The following is a 17,391-nucleotide window of genomic DNA, read 5'->3' as shown; positions in this document are numbered from 1 at the left end:
GCTGCCTCCTCCAAGTCACATGGCTATTCTTACCGCGTCCACGTGCACTGGCTGGACTGCTCCCCTGGGCCTCGGATGGGCTGAATGCAGGGTAGTAGGGTGGTGTCCTCACTGGCAAAGGGCACAGGAGGGCTCTGTCACTTTCTTTGTTGCTGCAGCAAGCTGCACATGCAGCCATGTCCTCCCCCCAGCTCCCAAACGGACTGAGTCACCCAGGGCCTTCCCGCTGGCTGCATCCCAGGCCTTCTTTATCTTTTAGTTTGAGACAGGATCTGCTCATCACTAAGCTGCCCAGGCTGGGCGCCACCATAGCAGCTCCTGCCTCTGTCCCCCGGAGCGGCCCGGGCAGTTAGGCTTCTCTCTTACCGCAGGGAGTCTCTGGAGACACAGGAAACGCTGGGATGGAGCACACGGGCTCCACGCTGTTCAGCATCCTGCCATCCGTCACGTCGAGGTCTGGGGGGTACGCAGGGATCACCGTCTGGAATCAGCAGGGGATGGAATGGCGTCAGGGGCCGGCCCCCTGCACGGCGGCGCCCCTCGGACGCTCTAGAAAGCTGAGGCCTCTCCGCAAGTGAGGCCACAAGCCTGCACCATGCAGCCACGAACTGCAAAGCGCTGTCTGTTAACAGCGAGGAGGAAAGGCCTCAGCGCCGGCTGTGAGCTCTAGCACACGGCTGTGAGACAGCGGGGCACACCAGGGTTTGCGCACAACTATGGAAGATCACATGAGTTACACACGCACAGCACAGAAAGCAGAAACACACTGGAGACAACAAAGCGGTTTTGTGTGTCGGTTACAGCCATTTGTGAGCTGCCCTTCCCAGGCGGCTCCGACACCTCCTGCGTGAGGACCACGCAAGCCCACATTTGTAGAGACCCGAGACGGTGCGCATGAAGCGCGCATGCGCCAACTCCCCACCGCGCGGGCACTTGGAGAAGCCAGGAGACGCAAGTCCTGAGTGCGCTGGAGGGTGCAGTGAGGGCGTCGGCATCCCCAGCTTCTCCTCCTGTCCACCCCATGGCACCTCAGTGGAAGAAGGCCCTCACGCACCTCTTTGATGTCCCCCGGAGAGGGGAAAGGCGCCGGGCTCGGGGCTGAGTCCACGCCGGCCTTCGCCCAGCCACACTTGGAGAAGGTCAGCTGGCTCCCTGCGTCATTGTCGTACTGTCCCAGACTCATCTTCCGGAGTCTCGGGCCCAGGGGCTCACCGGAGTGGCCTACACAGAGAGAGACGTGTGAGCTGCCGGCCATGAAGGCCCTGGACTGAAACCACACTGTGAGTAGGGCGTGGTGGCCAACGCCTACAATCCCACCACTCCGGGAGGCTGAGGCTGGCAGACAGCAAGTTGCAGCCCACGCTGGACAATGTAGACACCTGAGGCCGAAGCAAAACATTTTAAAAGAGTTAGATTCAAACCCCAGTACCACATCTACTGTAAGACGTCTCCGGAGCGGGCTTCATCTCATCACTGGTGGGCACCTCGGGGCAAACAGGGCTGTTGGGGACGGGGGGAACCCAGTGCTGACCCAGACCCAGCCAAACATGAAGCACACAGTAGTCCTGGTGCAGGACAGTGGGTCACACATGGCCAGGCCAGGCAGCTCTTCTGGGCACCTGAGGCCGGCACACCCCACCTCCGGTGACTCCAGGCAAAGGCTGGCCTTCCTTGACAGCTCTGATCCTAACATAAGGAACCTGGGGGCAGAACCCCTAAGCCCAGCACCCATGGAAAACACTTGAGGGCCCGAGGCTGTCCTGTTCACTCCTGAACCTGAGGCCCACAGTCCCCGCTCGCTAGGGGGGCCCTGGGGTCCTTGCCGAGTCAGTTACTTAAAATTCTCTCAGAGCTGGGGAAGGTGACAAAGCTGTGTGTGGGCTGTGAAGGTGACAATGCCTCAAATCAGGAAGGACGCCAGAGTCTGAGGCAAGAGGATCTTGAGTCCCAGCCCAACCAGGGCAACTCAGTTACTCGGCTAGACCCTGATTCAAACTTAAATACACAAGAGGGCTCGGGACACAGCCTGCTTCCAAGAGCCTGGGTTTGATCCCCAGCATCAGAAAACGAAACAACAAAACAGTGACATAGTCTGAAAACTCACACCCAGCTCCCACCTCCCTCCGGCTGAGACTGAAGCTAAGATCTCGCAACCTCTGTCTCGTAACCACATCCACAGGGACATTGCATGCAGTGACAAGATCAGGGTTCCCTGGCAGCATTAGCCTCTGTCAGACCAGCTGCTGAGGCCAGGGCTGCCCCACAGGGACACTGCCCAGCCGTGACATCGTCCCTGGGCCCAGCCTCTTCCCCTCCTCCTACCTGCTGAGTCCCCCAGGAAGGAGCTGGTTCTAGGCAGGGCTCCAACGGGCTGTCTGAATCCAGGGGAGCTGAGGCCAGGCTTCCTGTCCCAGGGGACAGCTGCTCGGTGCCTCCTAGCAGTGGCATCCAAACCCGGCTACCCATCCCCCTCCCTTCTGTCCATCGGGCACAAGCGAGCGTGCTGAGAGCAGGCCACACAGGGAGGGCTCTGCTGCTGCTCACCATGCACGAATGCCCAGCTGCCTCGGGGCACAGTGTGGGTTATGCATTAGAGCTGGGTTCGGGGAACCTATGGCACATGCCAAATGCCAAATCCAGTGACACCCAAATGGACCACAGCCACTGACACCAAGGTTCTACAGGCAGGGGAGACACCAAATACGAGGGACAGGAGCACTGGGCCGGAGCGCACGTGTGCGAGGTCTCATCTCAGCTTTCAAAACTAAGGTGCAGCCCCGAGATGTCCCTGGGCAGTTCTCTGTCCCACACAGCCCTAGCTCTGCTCTTACGCTCTGTAAACAGCTCCATCCTTCCACGCTTTCATTAATTGTTGATTTTTATCTTCTAACCTTTGAAGAATGTGAGAAGGGACATGGGCACAGAAGCGCCTATCTTTCGGGTCACTCCGCTGTGGATTCACAATGCCCCCATCGCTGCCCTGATCACATCATAATGAGCAGCGCGTCAGTCACTGGCCCCTGCCGCGAACCGCTGCGCAGGCACCATGCACACACCTCCTCTCCCGCTCCCAGAAGTGGCCCATGGACACTGGGGCAGGTGCACCCGCTTCGAGGCACCCATCCCACCCTGCTTTTCAGGCAAGATGACCTGAGGACAAGGCTCTCGATGCCCTCCACCCCCAGAAACACAGCTGAGACACAAGGCCCAGCCCCAGCCAGGACACCCCACAATTCTGCCAGGGGACACCCAGCAGAGGCCAACAGCTGCGTATGCACACAGGGCAGGACAAGAGTGAGACTTCGGGCTGGTGAGATGGCTCAGTGGTCTAAAGCACCTACTTACAACAAGCTTAGTAAAGCCCAGGGACCGCGGTTCAATCCCCCAGCACCACATGCCAGCCAGCCCTGCCCCCTGGTGGGCTGAGCTGGCCACACACACACACAAAAATAAATAAATAAATAAATAAATAAATAAATAAATAAATAGAGTGAGACTTCATGGCACCTGAGTCATGGCCTGTAGACAGGGCACTTGTGTCCCCAGAGAGGGGTCCCTACCACCTGCACTATAGATAACACCTGGGTCCAGTTCCTCCCCAGCAGAGAACCTGAGCCCATCCTGCCCTGGAGGCGATAAAGGTCTCAGGTACTCAGGGCAGGAGGCACAGCCCCTTCAGAGCCCAGGGATCACCAAAGACAGAACCTACCAGTTCTTTCCAGGGACATGTGTGGGATGGCCCTTCTGCTGCCTAGGCCAACAACGTCGACACCCAGGACAAAGCAGCCTGGGCATGAGCCACTCAGCCACCCTAACCAAGGCCACCACCGCTACCATGGGGAGATCAGGACAGGAAACCCTCTGGCTCCTTGTCCAGGGACACTGGGAGGGAACTCGGCCTGCACAGACCTCGAGAACTGGTCTCCAGACCCAGACTGCCAGGGGCTGAACTGAGAGCTCATGGGCAGGACCGGGATCAGCACCACCACTGCTCACTTGTCGCCAGGGAGACTGAAGTGGGTAAGGGACATTCTCAGCTAGAAAACTGCTGGTTACAAAGCAACGCCCCACGGAGCTGATAAAGCCCTCTCACCCATTGCACCACAGCCCATTCTAGGAGCTCATCGAGCCAAGGCGGCTCTGTGTGGGTCCCTGGAGGACAGGGCCATTTGGATGATTCCAGGAGACGTCAGAGCCTTCCAAACACAGCTGGGCTGCAGACCACGGGAGGAAATGAGGGTCCAGTGCCTGGGAACCAGCACTGAGCACCCTGTGGGGACTTTGGTCACCAGATCTTGTCCACTGCTAGGTCATACGGTCCACTCATGTGGAAGAACCAAGGCCACCACTCACAGTGGGTGGCAGCTCACAGGGCAATAGTTGACCGCTGTCTGTCCCTACATCCTACGGCAGACCCAAGTTCAGGACCCATCAGACCTGCCCTGGGAAATGGTCCAGCCTCCTCAAGGAATGGGTCAGCACCACCGCTAGAATCTCCACTACCACGCCTGTCCCCACCACTAGAGTTATCAGAACTCTCATCACCAACTCCATCACTACCGCCATTAGAATCATTCGCCACAATCACCACCCTCACCAAAATCGCCAAGAGCCATCCTCACAGCTCTGTCATCATCCCCCTGCAATCAGCAGCAGCAGCCCACCCTTATTACTTTACCGGTACAGAACACTCTCAGGAGTGCTCAGCCTACTGCTCAGACCCACGATGACACACTGCCGCCTGAGGAGCTGCTGTGGTGTCAAGTCAGCTGTGCAGGACACACGGTGCTCAGGAGGAGCGCCGGGCCACGCGGTCCCAACTCCCTACCACAGTCGTGGCCTTTCTTGTGTCCGGGACACTGTTTGCAGAAAAGTGGATTTTACCAGCTTTGGAACACTGAGGCCTCTGTGCTGGGCCAGTCAAGACCGCTGAGCAGCAGTCACTGTCCAGGGCTGAGAGCAAAGGTCGGCAGGAAGGAGAGACCCACAGAGCAGACGCAGAGCTCTGGGGACTCTAGGCCTGAGGCTCAGGTGGGCATGGGCAGGCCCTGCCACGTGGTCACTGGGGCTGGGCTCCTGCACCTCAAGCGACCCCCGTGGTGATGACATGAGTCCCACAGGCTAGAGCTGAGAGCTGTCTGTGCAGGGACCCCAGCTCTGCAGCCCTCGCCTCCCCAGAGGCAGGCAGGATGGACACCAAGCGGCGACCTGGGGCACAGGCTTTTCAGCACCCCAAGCCCTGAAGATGGTCCAGGGATGCAGAACCAGCCCCACCACAAACGCTTCCGCAAGTTTTCCTGCTAGTGTCTAGGGATTCTTGTTTCGAGTTACTCACCAACCCAATCTGTTCTAGTTGACACACAAATACAAGTACTGAAATATAAACTTTAAAATCAAGAGGGTTCTAACAGTCCGTCAGAACAGAATGATCTTCTGCTGTTCCCTTCCCTGCCCCACTGCAGTGGGTTACAGATGTAAAGCTGCTTCCGACGGATTCCTCAAGGCGAGCCAGCGGGAGACCTACCGCCGGCTGCGCACAGGCACCTTGCTAACCCGGCCTTACATTAAAATTAAAGCAGGGCTCACCCCCTCATCCTGCTGGGTACATACCTAAAGCCAGAGGCTCCTCCCAGAGATGGCACCCAGCTAGCTCTGCCACATCTGCCGTGCCAATGTCCCTCTACTATCGCTGCTTTGGAACAGGCTTCCAACAAGGTCACTGACAAATTTCAAGATCTCAGTAATGCCCAGTTTGCTTATACTTTATCCACCTGCTATCTCTATAAGGCTAAGGGTAAGAAAAGGAAAGAACTGCCGGCGGCCCTCTACATGGATTAATGAATACTTAAAATTTCTACCACCTATAACCAAATGTGCACTGGATTTTGCTAGCTGTTGACGATAGATGAGAGCTCTTTGCTTTCAAAATTGTAATTATTTCACAATAAAAACTAAAGTGGTCTAAAATTAAAACTTCAATTATTAAAGTGATGAGTTTATCAAGTAATATATATATTAAAAAAAAAAAGAATGGGCTGGGGATTAGCTCAGTGGCACAGGTGCCTGACGGGCAAATGCAACGTCCTGAGTTTGATCCCCCACTACCAAGACAAACAAACCAAATGCGAAGTGAAGGCAGGAAACAGGAAGTGATGTTGCAAAATCCCACACTTTGTACCAGGAACAAGGAATCCCTGCGGATGGACCTCACTCTTCTGAAAAACACGGCAACCAACCAGGGCTGTGGCATGGACACCTGGTCCCTGGGGTCCCTCCTCCGATGGCTCTCAGATGCCTGCAAATGCCCCTACATCTCAAGAGAGTCTTCAATCCCAGAGAAGGCTCGTACAATTTTAAGTTTCACAAGCAATTTCTTTTAAGAAGCTGTGTTGAGCTAAGCCCTGTCTAATGATGCGCACACAGTTTTCTTCCTAGGTAAAGCCTTCACCTAAATCCAGAATTAGCCGAAAATAGATTAAATGAGCTAACGAATGCTGCAACCTGAACCCAGGGCTTGCTCACAGCCACTCTGCTGGTAGCTGTGCTCCTTACACGGCTGAATCACAATCTGAGAGCCCACTCTGGGGAGATGCCACCAGCTGCTTCCCTGTCCCTGGAGCAGGTCAGCTTGATGACTTCGTGGTTGTGCGTGGATCGGTTAGGGGGCACAGCCTTGGGCCCTGCTCCGGGCCCCTCTCCCCTTTCTCTCTGGCACTGTTCCCCGGCTTGCTGGCTGCAGCGAAGGAGCGTCTGTGCTCCTCCACACCCTTCCCCCATGAGGCATGCGCCTAGGCACCAGCTGGCCATGGACTGAGTCCTCTGAAACCATGAGCAGTGTTAAGCTTTAAGCTGTGTCGGGTTTTGTGTTCAGCAATGGGAATGTTGCCCAACTCATCAGGGAAGCTGAAATAACCTGCTGTTCACCCACTGATGACCCCGAGACTCAAGAGATGACTTGGCCTGTCACCTCCTCATGCTCTCCGTCACCAGTCACCGAGACAAGGCTTCCTTTTCCTAGATGGTGTGAACAGAAATGCCTAGAACTCAGGCCTTTAACCCTGCTTGGCCTCTGGGCCCTCCACCTGCTGAGCCCCTCCTCGGCCCAGATGACCCATGCCAGCTCTCCAGGCCCTCCGGCCTTTGTGCCTGCTGACCAGGAAGCACAGGAGAGGGACCTGATCCCAGCACAGGGTGAGAAGGCGCTGCTCCAGCTCTGCCTCCCTGCTGCCAGCCGACACCCCCCGTTCTCAGGGTGCACATGGGCAGCCCTCACCCCTGACCCACCCCCAAACAGTGCCTGGCTGACAGCTTTCGTTCTCCAACCTCAGACCCTCCAGCCTCAGCCTCCCAAAAACCTAGGAATACAGGCGCCAGTACCCCGACACGCTTGCTCACCTGGATGCCGGGAGGGGCTCCTGCTGGGGCTTGCCGAGGGCTCAGGGAGCCTGCTGCTGGCCCGAAGTCCACCTCCTGTGCTGTCCAGACACACAGAGCCATTGGCTGGGCCTCCCAAGGAGTTCATATGGGTGGGGACGGGCTCAAAGGTGGGGTCCAGCTCCAGGATCAGCCTGTTCAGCTGCTCGATGGACTGGTCGATATCCAGGGTGGGGGAGCCAGGTGTGGGGCCCGCAGCAGGCTCCTCGCTGGCCCCATTCACCATCTTCTCATCCATGAACCTGGGCTGGAAGGCTCTGGCAGGGCAGGGCTGCTGGGTGTCGGGGGCATCTGCCCCATGGCCAATGCCCCTCTGCACAGCCACCCTGCTGCTGGCTCCTCGAGCAGGCATGACCGGAAGCCGGGGTGGGGTCTGCACAAGGCCAGAACCATCAACAGAGCCATGGCCACCCAGCCTGGCAGCCCCGTCAGGCGCAAAGCCATACTGGTGGGCAGCCACCATCTGCTGCTGCCGCACCCAGCTCTGGGTCGGGTAGCCGCTCTGGCCGTAGGCTGGTGCAGGGGTGGGCACCGACGGCTTCCTCAGCACAGCCTGCAGCGGCTTGGTCTCCCGGCCACTGCCCAACGTCCGCTCCCGCTCATAGACGTCCAGGTTGGGTGCAAGCGTGCCAGGCACATCCTCCCCAGGACAGCCAAAGCCATCAGACAGCAGGGAGTGCTGGCTGCTCTGGTGGTAGGGGAAGGCTCCCGGGTGGGCCGACGGCGGCCCCTCCGACGAGGACAGGGTGCCCAGGCTGCCCGCGCTGTGCAGGTCCTGCTGCGGCATCTCGTCGTCCAGGATGTCCGTCTCGCGGTCCTTTGGGGCGGCTTCCCCATTCACGTGCACCTGCGCAGGCACCACATGACGCGTGCCCCCAAGCTTGCCACGTGCATCCGCCATGTCCTTGAAGCTATTGCCTGTATCCTCCAGGCCGAAGCCGCTGAGCAGCTGGTCCAACTCCGCCTTCTCCTGTGGGCTCAAGCCCCTGGGCAGCCCCACAGCCAGCCGCTCCTCTGTCTTATCTGTCCTGGCCGAGGCAGTGGAGTGGCCCGAGTCGCTGCTGACTGACAGGGTGTGGTCACTGTGGTCCGGACTGCCGGTGGCCGGCAGGGCTTGAGGACTACAGGGGTCAGAGGAGCTCTTCTTCCTCACCTTGGCATAGAGGCTGCCGTCTACTGGCCCTTGAGTGTGCAACACTGCAGGAGAGAGGAGAGAGACGTGGTGAGCCAGGCACCAAGGCTATGCCACCCCTCACAGGGGCACACGTCAGCTACTGCACACTCAAGACTCAACTCACAATGAACAGGGACAGCGGGCACTGTGACATGCACCCGTGATCCCAGCACTGGGAAGGCTGAGGCAGGAGGATCACGGCAAATTCAAGACCAGCCTGGGCTACATAGTGAGTTCAAGGCTGGCCTGGCTGCATGGAGAAACCCTGTCTCAAAAATCCACGCAGGCACAAAGCCTGTGCGGGGTCCCAGAGTTCCAGCGAAAAGGAGCCAAACTTCAGCAGGTGCCAGCAGCGTTCCCAGTTTTCTGTGCAAAACCAGCTCCTCCCCGTCAAGCCTGTCTTGCCCGGGGCTCACGCTCAGTGTAGGCTAACGAGCACCATGGCTGAGGCCGAGGACTCTGGTCCCACGACTGACCGCTGAGGGCCAGCTGTGTGGGGCCCAGGCGTTACTAAACCGACTAAGTGTTGCCTCCGTACCCTTCCTACCTGGCTCCTGGAGGCGGGACCAGCACTAAGGAGGACAAGTACCCAACACGCTGCTCTGGCTGGGAAGCTCAAGTCTGGAGGCCACCAAGGCCGAGAGTTCTAGCTTGCAGGTCAGGTACCAGGCAGGTGACCACTCACAGGCCACACCGAGTACCAAGCCTGCCAAGTTCCAAAGCAGTCCAGTCCCACAGCAAAGCTGCCGCCTCTCACCCCAGCTAGGACTTGCTCAAACCCAGCCCACGCTTCAGTGAGCAGGGGCCTGCGTCCCTGCTGAGAGGGCAGCTCTGGCCACAGAGCACCCGCGCAGGGCCAGGATGGCCCAGCCCTCGAGGCCCAGGTACAGACCTCTGCCCAGAGGAGAAGGGAAAGGGAAATCAAGCCTGTGGTGTGGGCAGGAGGAGCAGAACCCTCCACTGCAGTTGTTCGCTTGATTTGTTTGAGCAAGGGTCTTGCTGTGTAGTTCAGGGTAGCCTTGAGCCCACTATGAAGCCCAAGGTGGCCTTGAATTTGGGTTCCTGCCTCAGCCTCCTGAGTGCCGGGATTAGAGGCGGGTGGCACCACCCTTCCACTGCCAGCCTTATGAATCAGGCCCCACTGGTGGCATTTGGAATTCCAAGCCTCGGTCTGTACCCCACCAGCAGCCAGGAGTCACCAGGCCACACAGGGGGTGTCACATGGGGTATCGGAGTCCCTGGAGCTCCAGCGGTCTACAGAAAGGTGGCAGCTGCCACCTGTCGGAGCTGGGAAAAGTGGCAGGTCTTGCTGCATCTTTCTGCTTGCTGAGCCTGACAGGAACCCTCATCAAGAGAGACAGACACGGTGGGAAGTGCAGCTGCACTAGAGGCGACAGCCAAAGCACAGACTGCCAGGCCACCCAGCGAGAGGCCCGAGCCTGCTCGCGTCAGGACAAGGCTGCCCGCCGAGGCTGGGCTTCCGTGATTGCACCAAGGCATGACTAGGACTCCCCCTCCATTAACCAGCACAGTGACTTTGGAAAAAAAGGAGCTCAAGAATGAGCTGTAAATTCATTCTGCTAATTTAAACTGGAATTCCGCCAAAAAGCAGCTGTGGGTCCTCACTGAATCTCCCAGCCAGGGCTCAAACTTGGGATGCTCCTACCCCAGCCTCTTCCCACGCAAGGACTGCAGGTGGATGCCACCAACACCCCTCACTGACGAGACACCAGCATCCCCCACACCGACAGTGTGCAGCTCCGCACCAGGCCAGGACCTGAGCACAGGGGTGGGGTCCCAAGAGCCCCAGTGGTCAGGGTGGCCTCAGGCCTACGTCCTCCCGCCAGCCCAGCCACAGCACAAAGGGGCCACCCTGCCCTGCTCAGGGCCAAAAACCTGGCAAGCTTTCCTAACTGTCCGCCACACCCTAACAGTCTCAATGTCAGAAAACGCCCCTACATCTGGATGGCAGGAAATGCCAGGAAGCCCCCAGGTAACCACACAGGGGTGAAGGTCCTGATGGAGGGCTGAGCTGGAGGCTGTCCCAATCTGGATAGCACTCAGGCCCAGGGAGGATGGAAGAAAGGAACTCTCAGGACAGAGCCCCTCAGCAGGGCGCTGGAGCCCTTATAGGCTCACTCCATGGAGGACACAGCCACGGTCCCCCCCAGCCCACACTGCTGGCCTGGGGCTGTAGCTCTGGCTGCCTTCCCTTGCGGAGCCGGCCCCTCCCCAGCCACCCCGCCTTGCATATTCTCACCCACAGCACACACCCCTACCATCCATCCATGCGGGGTCACATTTCCGTGTGTGGAGCCCTGGGCAGGGGCTGCTGCGCTCTGATCTGGTCCTGCCCAGCCTAGCGCAGGAGCACAGTCCTGGCACCTAGTGGTCACTGATTGAGTCATCAAGAGTGGAAGTGCCCCAGCTCGTTCTCACAGGACAAAACCTCAGGCGCTGTGCTGTTTTCTACAGGAGCTCAGCGCTCCAGCAGGCAAATAAAAAATCCAGCAAACAACCAATCAACCCTAAACAAATAGCCCAAGGGGATGGCTGGCAGGAAAACAAGCTCCAGGGCTCCTGCTCCAGGCGGCCAAACGCTGCCTTCCCCACACCTCACAGGGCTGGCTGTCCACACTAGCAAGGGCGGGAGTGGCCGTCACTCTCACCTGGCTGGACTCCAGTGGACAAACCCTAGTGGAAAAGTACCTGAAGTCACCTGGTTCAGGACTGCAAGATCGCAGGGAACATAAAAGTCATGACCTCAAGGTGAGCATACTGTAGCTGGAAAACAGGAAGCAGGGGCCAGAGAGCCCAGGTATGCGGACCTGGGACACAGAGCAAAGCCGCCAGAGCCTGCAAATGGGTCCCCGGCACCTGCATGTCCCCTGTGAGAGCCACCGGTGAGCCAGAGCCACCACACTGCTTTCCACAGGACCAGAGCCTTCCCGTGTCCTGGCCCAGGGGACCTGTCCCATCCTATGACCCCAGGACCCCTTCCTATGCGCTGTCACCATCCCAGCTTCCCACTGAGCCTTCAGATCATGCCTTGCCTTTCTGCAACAGCAACTTTTGGTCTCTAAAGGGCAAAGAGCAACCACGCTCTGCCTGCACAGGGCTCAGGCCCCGAGCCTCGAGAGGGCCTGAGCACCAGACAGTGAAGCCCCACAGCCACGGTTGGCGCCCCCATCAGCAGAGCAGATGGGGTCACACAGGCAGCGGCCTCCAGGCTCCCACAGATATTCAAAGACACCACTGCTGCGTGAGCCCCATTATGCACATGGCAAGTGAGGGGGGTTCAAGATCTCACCCAAATCCTAAGCAATCTGCAGAACAGGAAGTGGAAAACTCATTTTACAGATGAGAAAACACAGAGGCCTGTACAGCTGTGCTAACCCCTCAGATTTTTGATTGTTTGTTTGTTTGTTACAGGGTCTCGCTACACAGTTTGGACTCATAGTGGTCCTACTGTCTTAGCCTCCCCGGTGCTGGGATTACTGGCACGCACCCCCACACCTGGGGCTCCAGGCCCACATGGCATGTGGTACCTGGCATTGAACTCAGGACCTTGCACTTGCCAGGCAGGTGCTTATGCCGCTGAACTTCTCCCTGGCTAACACGTGAGATTTTAAAAAGGCTTCTGAATGAAGACTCAGGAAGCCAAGCCCAACCATGTCTAGCCCATTCTAACCCCAGCCAAACACTGAACAGCTGAAACTAGCGATTTATCCACTTGAATGTTCTCCCTCGAGTTTCCACTGACAAGAAATCGAAAGCAGCCGGGCACAAGGAACACACCTGTGAACCCAGCACGCAGGGAGGCTGAGGCAGTAGAACTCCACATCCGAAGCCAGCCCAGGCAACTTAGGGACTCAATAAGCAACTGTGTCAAATTAAAAAGTAAAAAGGGCTGGGACGTAGCTCAGTGCAGTTGCCCTGAGTTCAACCCCCAGTACCATTGAAAAAGCAAAGACCAAAAAACTGAGAGGCAAACTGCACACCTGCCTGCATGGGTGTGCACACCAACACACTCGGAGTTCTAGAAACCACCAAGCGCTTCCTCCCCGACCGGAAATGGTTCTGAATCCCAGGATGGAACCAGGAGTCCCGTGGGGCTGAGCTCATGGCTTCATGCTCAGCATCTGCGGCTGAAACGAGGCACCTCTGCCCTGAACTGGGAGCCTGCTTCTCCACAAGTGGTCACCGAAGACCCTGTCTGCAGGTGGCCGCGGATGGACTCACTGCAGCCTCTCAGAGGAGTGAGTCGGGCTGACCAGGTCCTGCAGCTGCACTGCTTGTCCGGTGCATCGAGTAAGGATGGAGACCCTGAGAGCAGAGTAGTTCCTGCTCGGCAGCTCCCTGCTCCTCATTGGCCTCCCTCCCTCTCCCCACCTTCCTGAGATGTAAGCATGTCCTTCACCATGGAAACCACCTCGACTGCTCCACCCGGAGGGCGCTGGTGTAGTAGTGTCACCCACGCACACACCTTCCTTTCCACTCGCGATTGCCTGGATGCCTGCCCCACCCAGGCTCGAGCCCTGGCCTGACGCCAACTGTGGGGTCTTGGGTCAGCCATATGATTGATCCCACTGTGCCCCGCTTTCCTGTTCTCGGAGAAGCCACAGGAGAAGGGCGCTTGGATGGCAGCTCTGGGATTGCTGTGTGGACTCAGGGACACCCCTGCACAGGGCAGGGCACCCATCTGCCAAGGCTGACGGCACTGTGAACCCTCCCCGCAGCCCGGCCCTGGTGGCGAAGCAGCACACCTCACCTGTCTCCTTGATGGGGCCAGGCGCGCAGCTCTGCTGACCCCAGGCTTGGGGATCGCATGGGACTGCTCTCTGATCGATCTCTAGGGAAGGCTGGATCTATGCTCTCTGTTAAATTATTCACAAGTCCCGAGTGTCATGCTGGAACCCTGACGTGACTCCCAGGGAACCTGGTGTCCACCTTTCTGACTGTCCACACAGCGAGGCTGCACAGCCAAGCCCCAGCAACAGCCAGCCACTCAAGCCACACCCTCTTTCCAAGCACAGTAACGGGGCCACTGCACCCAGCACCCCAGCCACGAGCCTCAATGCGGACTCACACACAGCCCTGAGGGGGTCAGGCCCACTGTGGCCCAGCAAGGACAGGGACTCGGGGGCTGGAGCAGGTGACACCTCGGGATAAACACCTGGGCTCCTCGTCCACCCCACCTGTGCTGGCCCCCGCAGTCACCACCCCATCCCTCCTGAAATTGCTGGTCCAGCTGACACTGAGCCACGGCGCCTCGAAGCACCTATTTCCTCTCCAACCGCATGGCCAGCCAATGCAGACAGCCCCCGTCAGGACTCACACGATGGAGCAGCCTGGACGTTGGCCTCCACACATGAGGTCCATTGGCAAGAGCCAGGAGGGCTGCACACTGGGCCAGGGGCACCAGGCAGCACCCATAATGGTGCGCAAGGGGCTCCCGGACTCCAGGCCAAGCTCACAAAGCCAACCGTTGTGCTCCGGTCCTGGGGCCCCTGCCACGGCCTCCCCCGCCCCCCCAGGGCCTGCAGGAGCCCCGGGCCACATCCTTGCCTGTGGGAGTGCCTGGGCTAGGACAAACCCTTCTGAAAGGAGGGGGCCTCCTCCTGCTGGTCACACGCAGAAATCGCTCTGCATTCACGCGCATGCGACAGTTACAGCTAGGACGCTGATCAGCTCTCACCAAAACACTGCCAGCGCTTATTTTATAGCAATAGAGTTTCAGCTATGTGCTAATTAAAGACGTCTTGAGTTTGTACTGAACCTCTTTCCCATTCCAGAGAAAATTAAGAGCTAAGAAACAAGCGCCCGGGCTTGGGCTTTCAAAAATATCACCTTTACGCTATAAAGCGAGAGACTCTAGGGCTCAGGCATAGCACAGGGTGAAACGAAATGTGCTCTTTTTCCTTTTTTTTTTCTCTTTTAGCACCAAGATGGTAATAAATTTGGCTCTTGAGAAGGCAGCCTCTCCTGCTCGTACCAGGCAGAGGTCCAGAAGTCACTCCACACTCAGCTCCGGTTCCCTCCCAGATCAGCCTGTCTTTCCCGAGAGCCCATACACAGGAGGTCCCTCTGCAGGGGACTCCTGCAGGTGGGCAAGAGCGCTCCTGGCGCGGCGCCCAGGGGAGGCTGGAAAAAATCACCCCAGGGAGGGGGGGGCTCAGCTCCACACCAAAGAGCAGGCGGACTGTAAATTCCTGGAAAAATAGAGAGCAGGAGGGACATTCATGCAAGCAAGGATGAGAGCCACGCCGACACGCCCACCAGCCCGCAAGGGTCCCCGCCCCACACCAGCTCCGGCCAGGAGCCAGGAGCCATCAGGAGCCTTTGGATTCCAGGCGCTCCCGGCTGCGGGTGAGGCCAAGGAATGCGGCAGTGAGGAAAGGATAGGGTGCTCGGCGGAGCCACGACAAGCACGTCCCACAGGCCACCAGGTACACATGGGGTGGCGCCCACACTCCACATGTCTGAGACCCCAAGCCCAGCTCTCTGTGGACACGGCTGGCTGGGAAACAAGGGCGCCCTCGAGCCTGCAGGTAATGGAGGCACTGGACACCATCACGCAGGGCATGCCCTGCCCCACGCTTGGGTCCACTCCACAATGCTCCTGGCCACGCCGTCGCCCTCCTTCTAGTGGTCTCAGAGAGCACAAGACACAGTCACAAACATCCAGATCTGCATATGCAGGCGCAAACACACACACACACACACACACACACACACACACACACACGTGCATACATGCAGCTCCAAGCCCTTACCTTCCTCTTCAACACCCTGAAGACCACGGGCAGCAGCTGGAGGGGGGGACCTCTCGGCCACCTCCCAGGAGATCCCAGCTTCGCTCCAGCTGGGAAGAAGGCGAAAGATCCCCGCGGGCTGCGCAGGAGCTTAGATCCTGCCAAAAAGCCCAGTGCAGTGCGAAAGGACGCTGGGGCGTGGCGCAATCAAGTTTAGTGAAATTTGAACTCCCGAGGCCAAGGAGGCGGGGAAAGGGCTCCTGGAGGAAACGGCCAGGCTCCAGAGCCTTCTGGACGCTGTCGGAGCAGTGTCCCTTGCAAACCCTCATGCCAGCCTCCCTTCTTTCTCCAAAGCTCCAGCCAGAAGGTCCTGCCACATGCGCCAGGCTCCCAGTGCCGTCCGGCCACCCCTCTCGGCCGCCAGGGCTAATCTGCACAGCCTGCTGTGGGTGTTTTCGGCAGCAGATCTCGCCTCTCTCGGCCTTATTACCTTCCACTTAGGTGGGCTGCAGCCAGCGGCTCTGCCCCTGCCTGTGCTGGGCATCAGCCACGGCCCAGCCACAGGCTCTTCGCCAAGGAAGGTGGGACGTGCGGGGACACATGAGGCCTGCGGTTCCCCAACACAACGAGAAGACTTGAACGTGTCACCTCGGCCCGCTGCAGGGGACATGGGACACGCCTGGGCTGTGAGGTCAGGCAAAGGGTGACACGTAGCTTCCATAAATCACCTGAAACCTGTGCAGAGGCATGCGGCGCCTGCCAGAGAGGAAGGCGAGCTCACAGGCAGCTGAGAAAAGGGCCACGCTGCCTGTCCTACAGAACATTCACAGAACCCGGTCCAGCTCGAGGGCACTGACCAGCCACTTCGCGGGGAAAGCACGCAGCCTCACAGTTCCCGTTCCCAAACAGCTGGGTCCCTGCCATCCTCAGACCCTACTGTCCCTTCTAAGGAGTCAGCCTAGAACCTGGCACACGGAAAACCACGCTGAGGGCTCAGACACATGTCCGTCGCCTCGAGGGCAGGTCTGGGCCTCCTGACTCTGCGGGGCCCTGGCCCGGAGGCCCTCCTCTCTCCACTTCTCAGGAAGCAGTGAAAGTTCCAGGGCTGACGATGTGTCCTGGGTGTTAGGGTTTGCCAGACACACGCAGGGTCTAGGCCTCGTCCCCCTTCCTCCCTCCTGTGGTGGAGGGGCCTTTTCTCCATGTTGAACAGGGCCTTAGCAATGAGCTGCTGCGCCTCTCTGCCCCCGCAGGGCCACCCGCACCCTCCTAGGCCTAGGGTCTGTGCAGGTGCTGCAGGCCGCCCGCATCTGGACAACGCGGAGCCCCCCAGAGGCTAGAGCGCTAACTGCTCACCAGATGATTACTCTGTGGCTCAGAGAATTATAAGAGGCCAAAAATCTTTTAACCCTGAAAATTTGCGATTGTAGAGTCTGGTGTGACGTGACGGCACACCCTGCGATCCCCACACTCGGGAGGCTGAGGCAGGAGGATCACTGCAGGTTGAAGCTCAGCCTGGGCTACACAGCAAGACCCTGTCTCAGGCCAAGAAAGCAAAATGAAAAGAAAACATTGCTGTTTTGTGAATGCAGGATTCTACATCTAGTGCAGAATTACGGGAATGGGTTTCCCAGGTATTTCTGGGTTAGCTGGCCTGAGGGACAGGGGAACAAAGAATGTCCAGCGTGAGACCCATCAGACTCTTTCAAGACAGAAGCATGTTTGCGCTCAAAGAGAAGATTTGTACTAATAGTACTTACTTACTTATTTATTTATTTATTTATTTATTATTTATTTAGTGGAGCTAGGGATTGAACTCAGGCCCTTGCACTTGCCAGGCAAGCGCTTATTCAACTGAGCTATCCCCCCAGCCCCTTGTACTAATAGTGTTTAGACAAGATATCACGTCTGCATCTTGTACTATTAATAACTACTATGAAGACAACAATATGCAATGTATTAATTATTGTAACTGTCCTACTAACCTGTTTTGAAGCCGTCTCATTGGGTTTTTTTTTTTTTTTTTTT

At 58.0% G+C, this 17,391-nt stretch overlaps 1 protein-coding gene across 6 annotated transcripts in view; it reads right to left on the bottom strand.

Annotated features, from left to right (window-relative positions):
• Tns3 (tensin 3) overlaps nucleotides 1-17,391 on the bottom strand; it is a 146,526-nt gene that overhangs the window by 44,293 nt on the left and 84,842 nt on the right. For 5 of the 6 annotated variants that reach the window (XM_023714381.1, XM_023714376.1, XM_023714377.1 and 2 more), the window contains 4 exons: nucleotides 7,396-8,631; nucleotides 1,055-1,221; nucleotides 367-481; nucleotides 34-111 (listed from right to left, as the gene is read on the bottom strand). In XM_023714381.1, coding sequence (XP_023570149.1) covers nucleotides 34-111; nucleotides 367-481; nucleotides 1,055-1,221; nucleotides 7,396-8,631 — 1,596 coding nt within the window. The remainder of the gene's footprint in view (nucleotides 1-33; nucleotides 112-366; nucleotides 482-1,054; nucleotides 1,222-7,395; nucleotides 8,632-17,391) is intronic. The other variant, XM_023714380.1, reaches the window with a different exon arrangement.

Source organism: Octodon degus, unplaced genomic scaffold (assembly GCF_000260255.1).
Source record: "Octodon degus isolate 3935 unplaced genomic scaffold, OctDeg1.0 scaffold00035, whole genome shotgun sequence".
Lineage (NCBI taxonomy): Eukaryota > Metazoa > Chordata > Mammalia > Rodentia > Octodontidae > Octodon > Octodon degus.
This window is presented reverse-complemented; position numbering and strand designations above follow the sequence as displayed.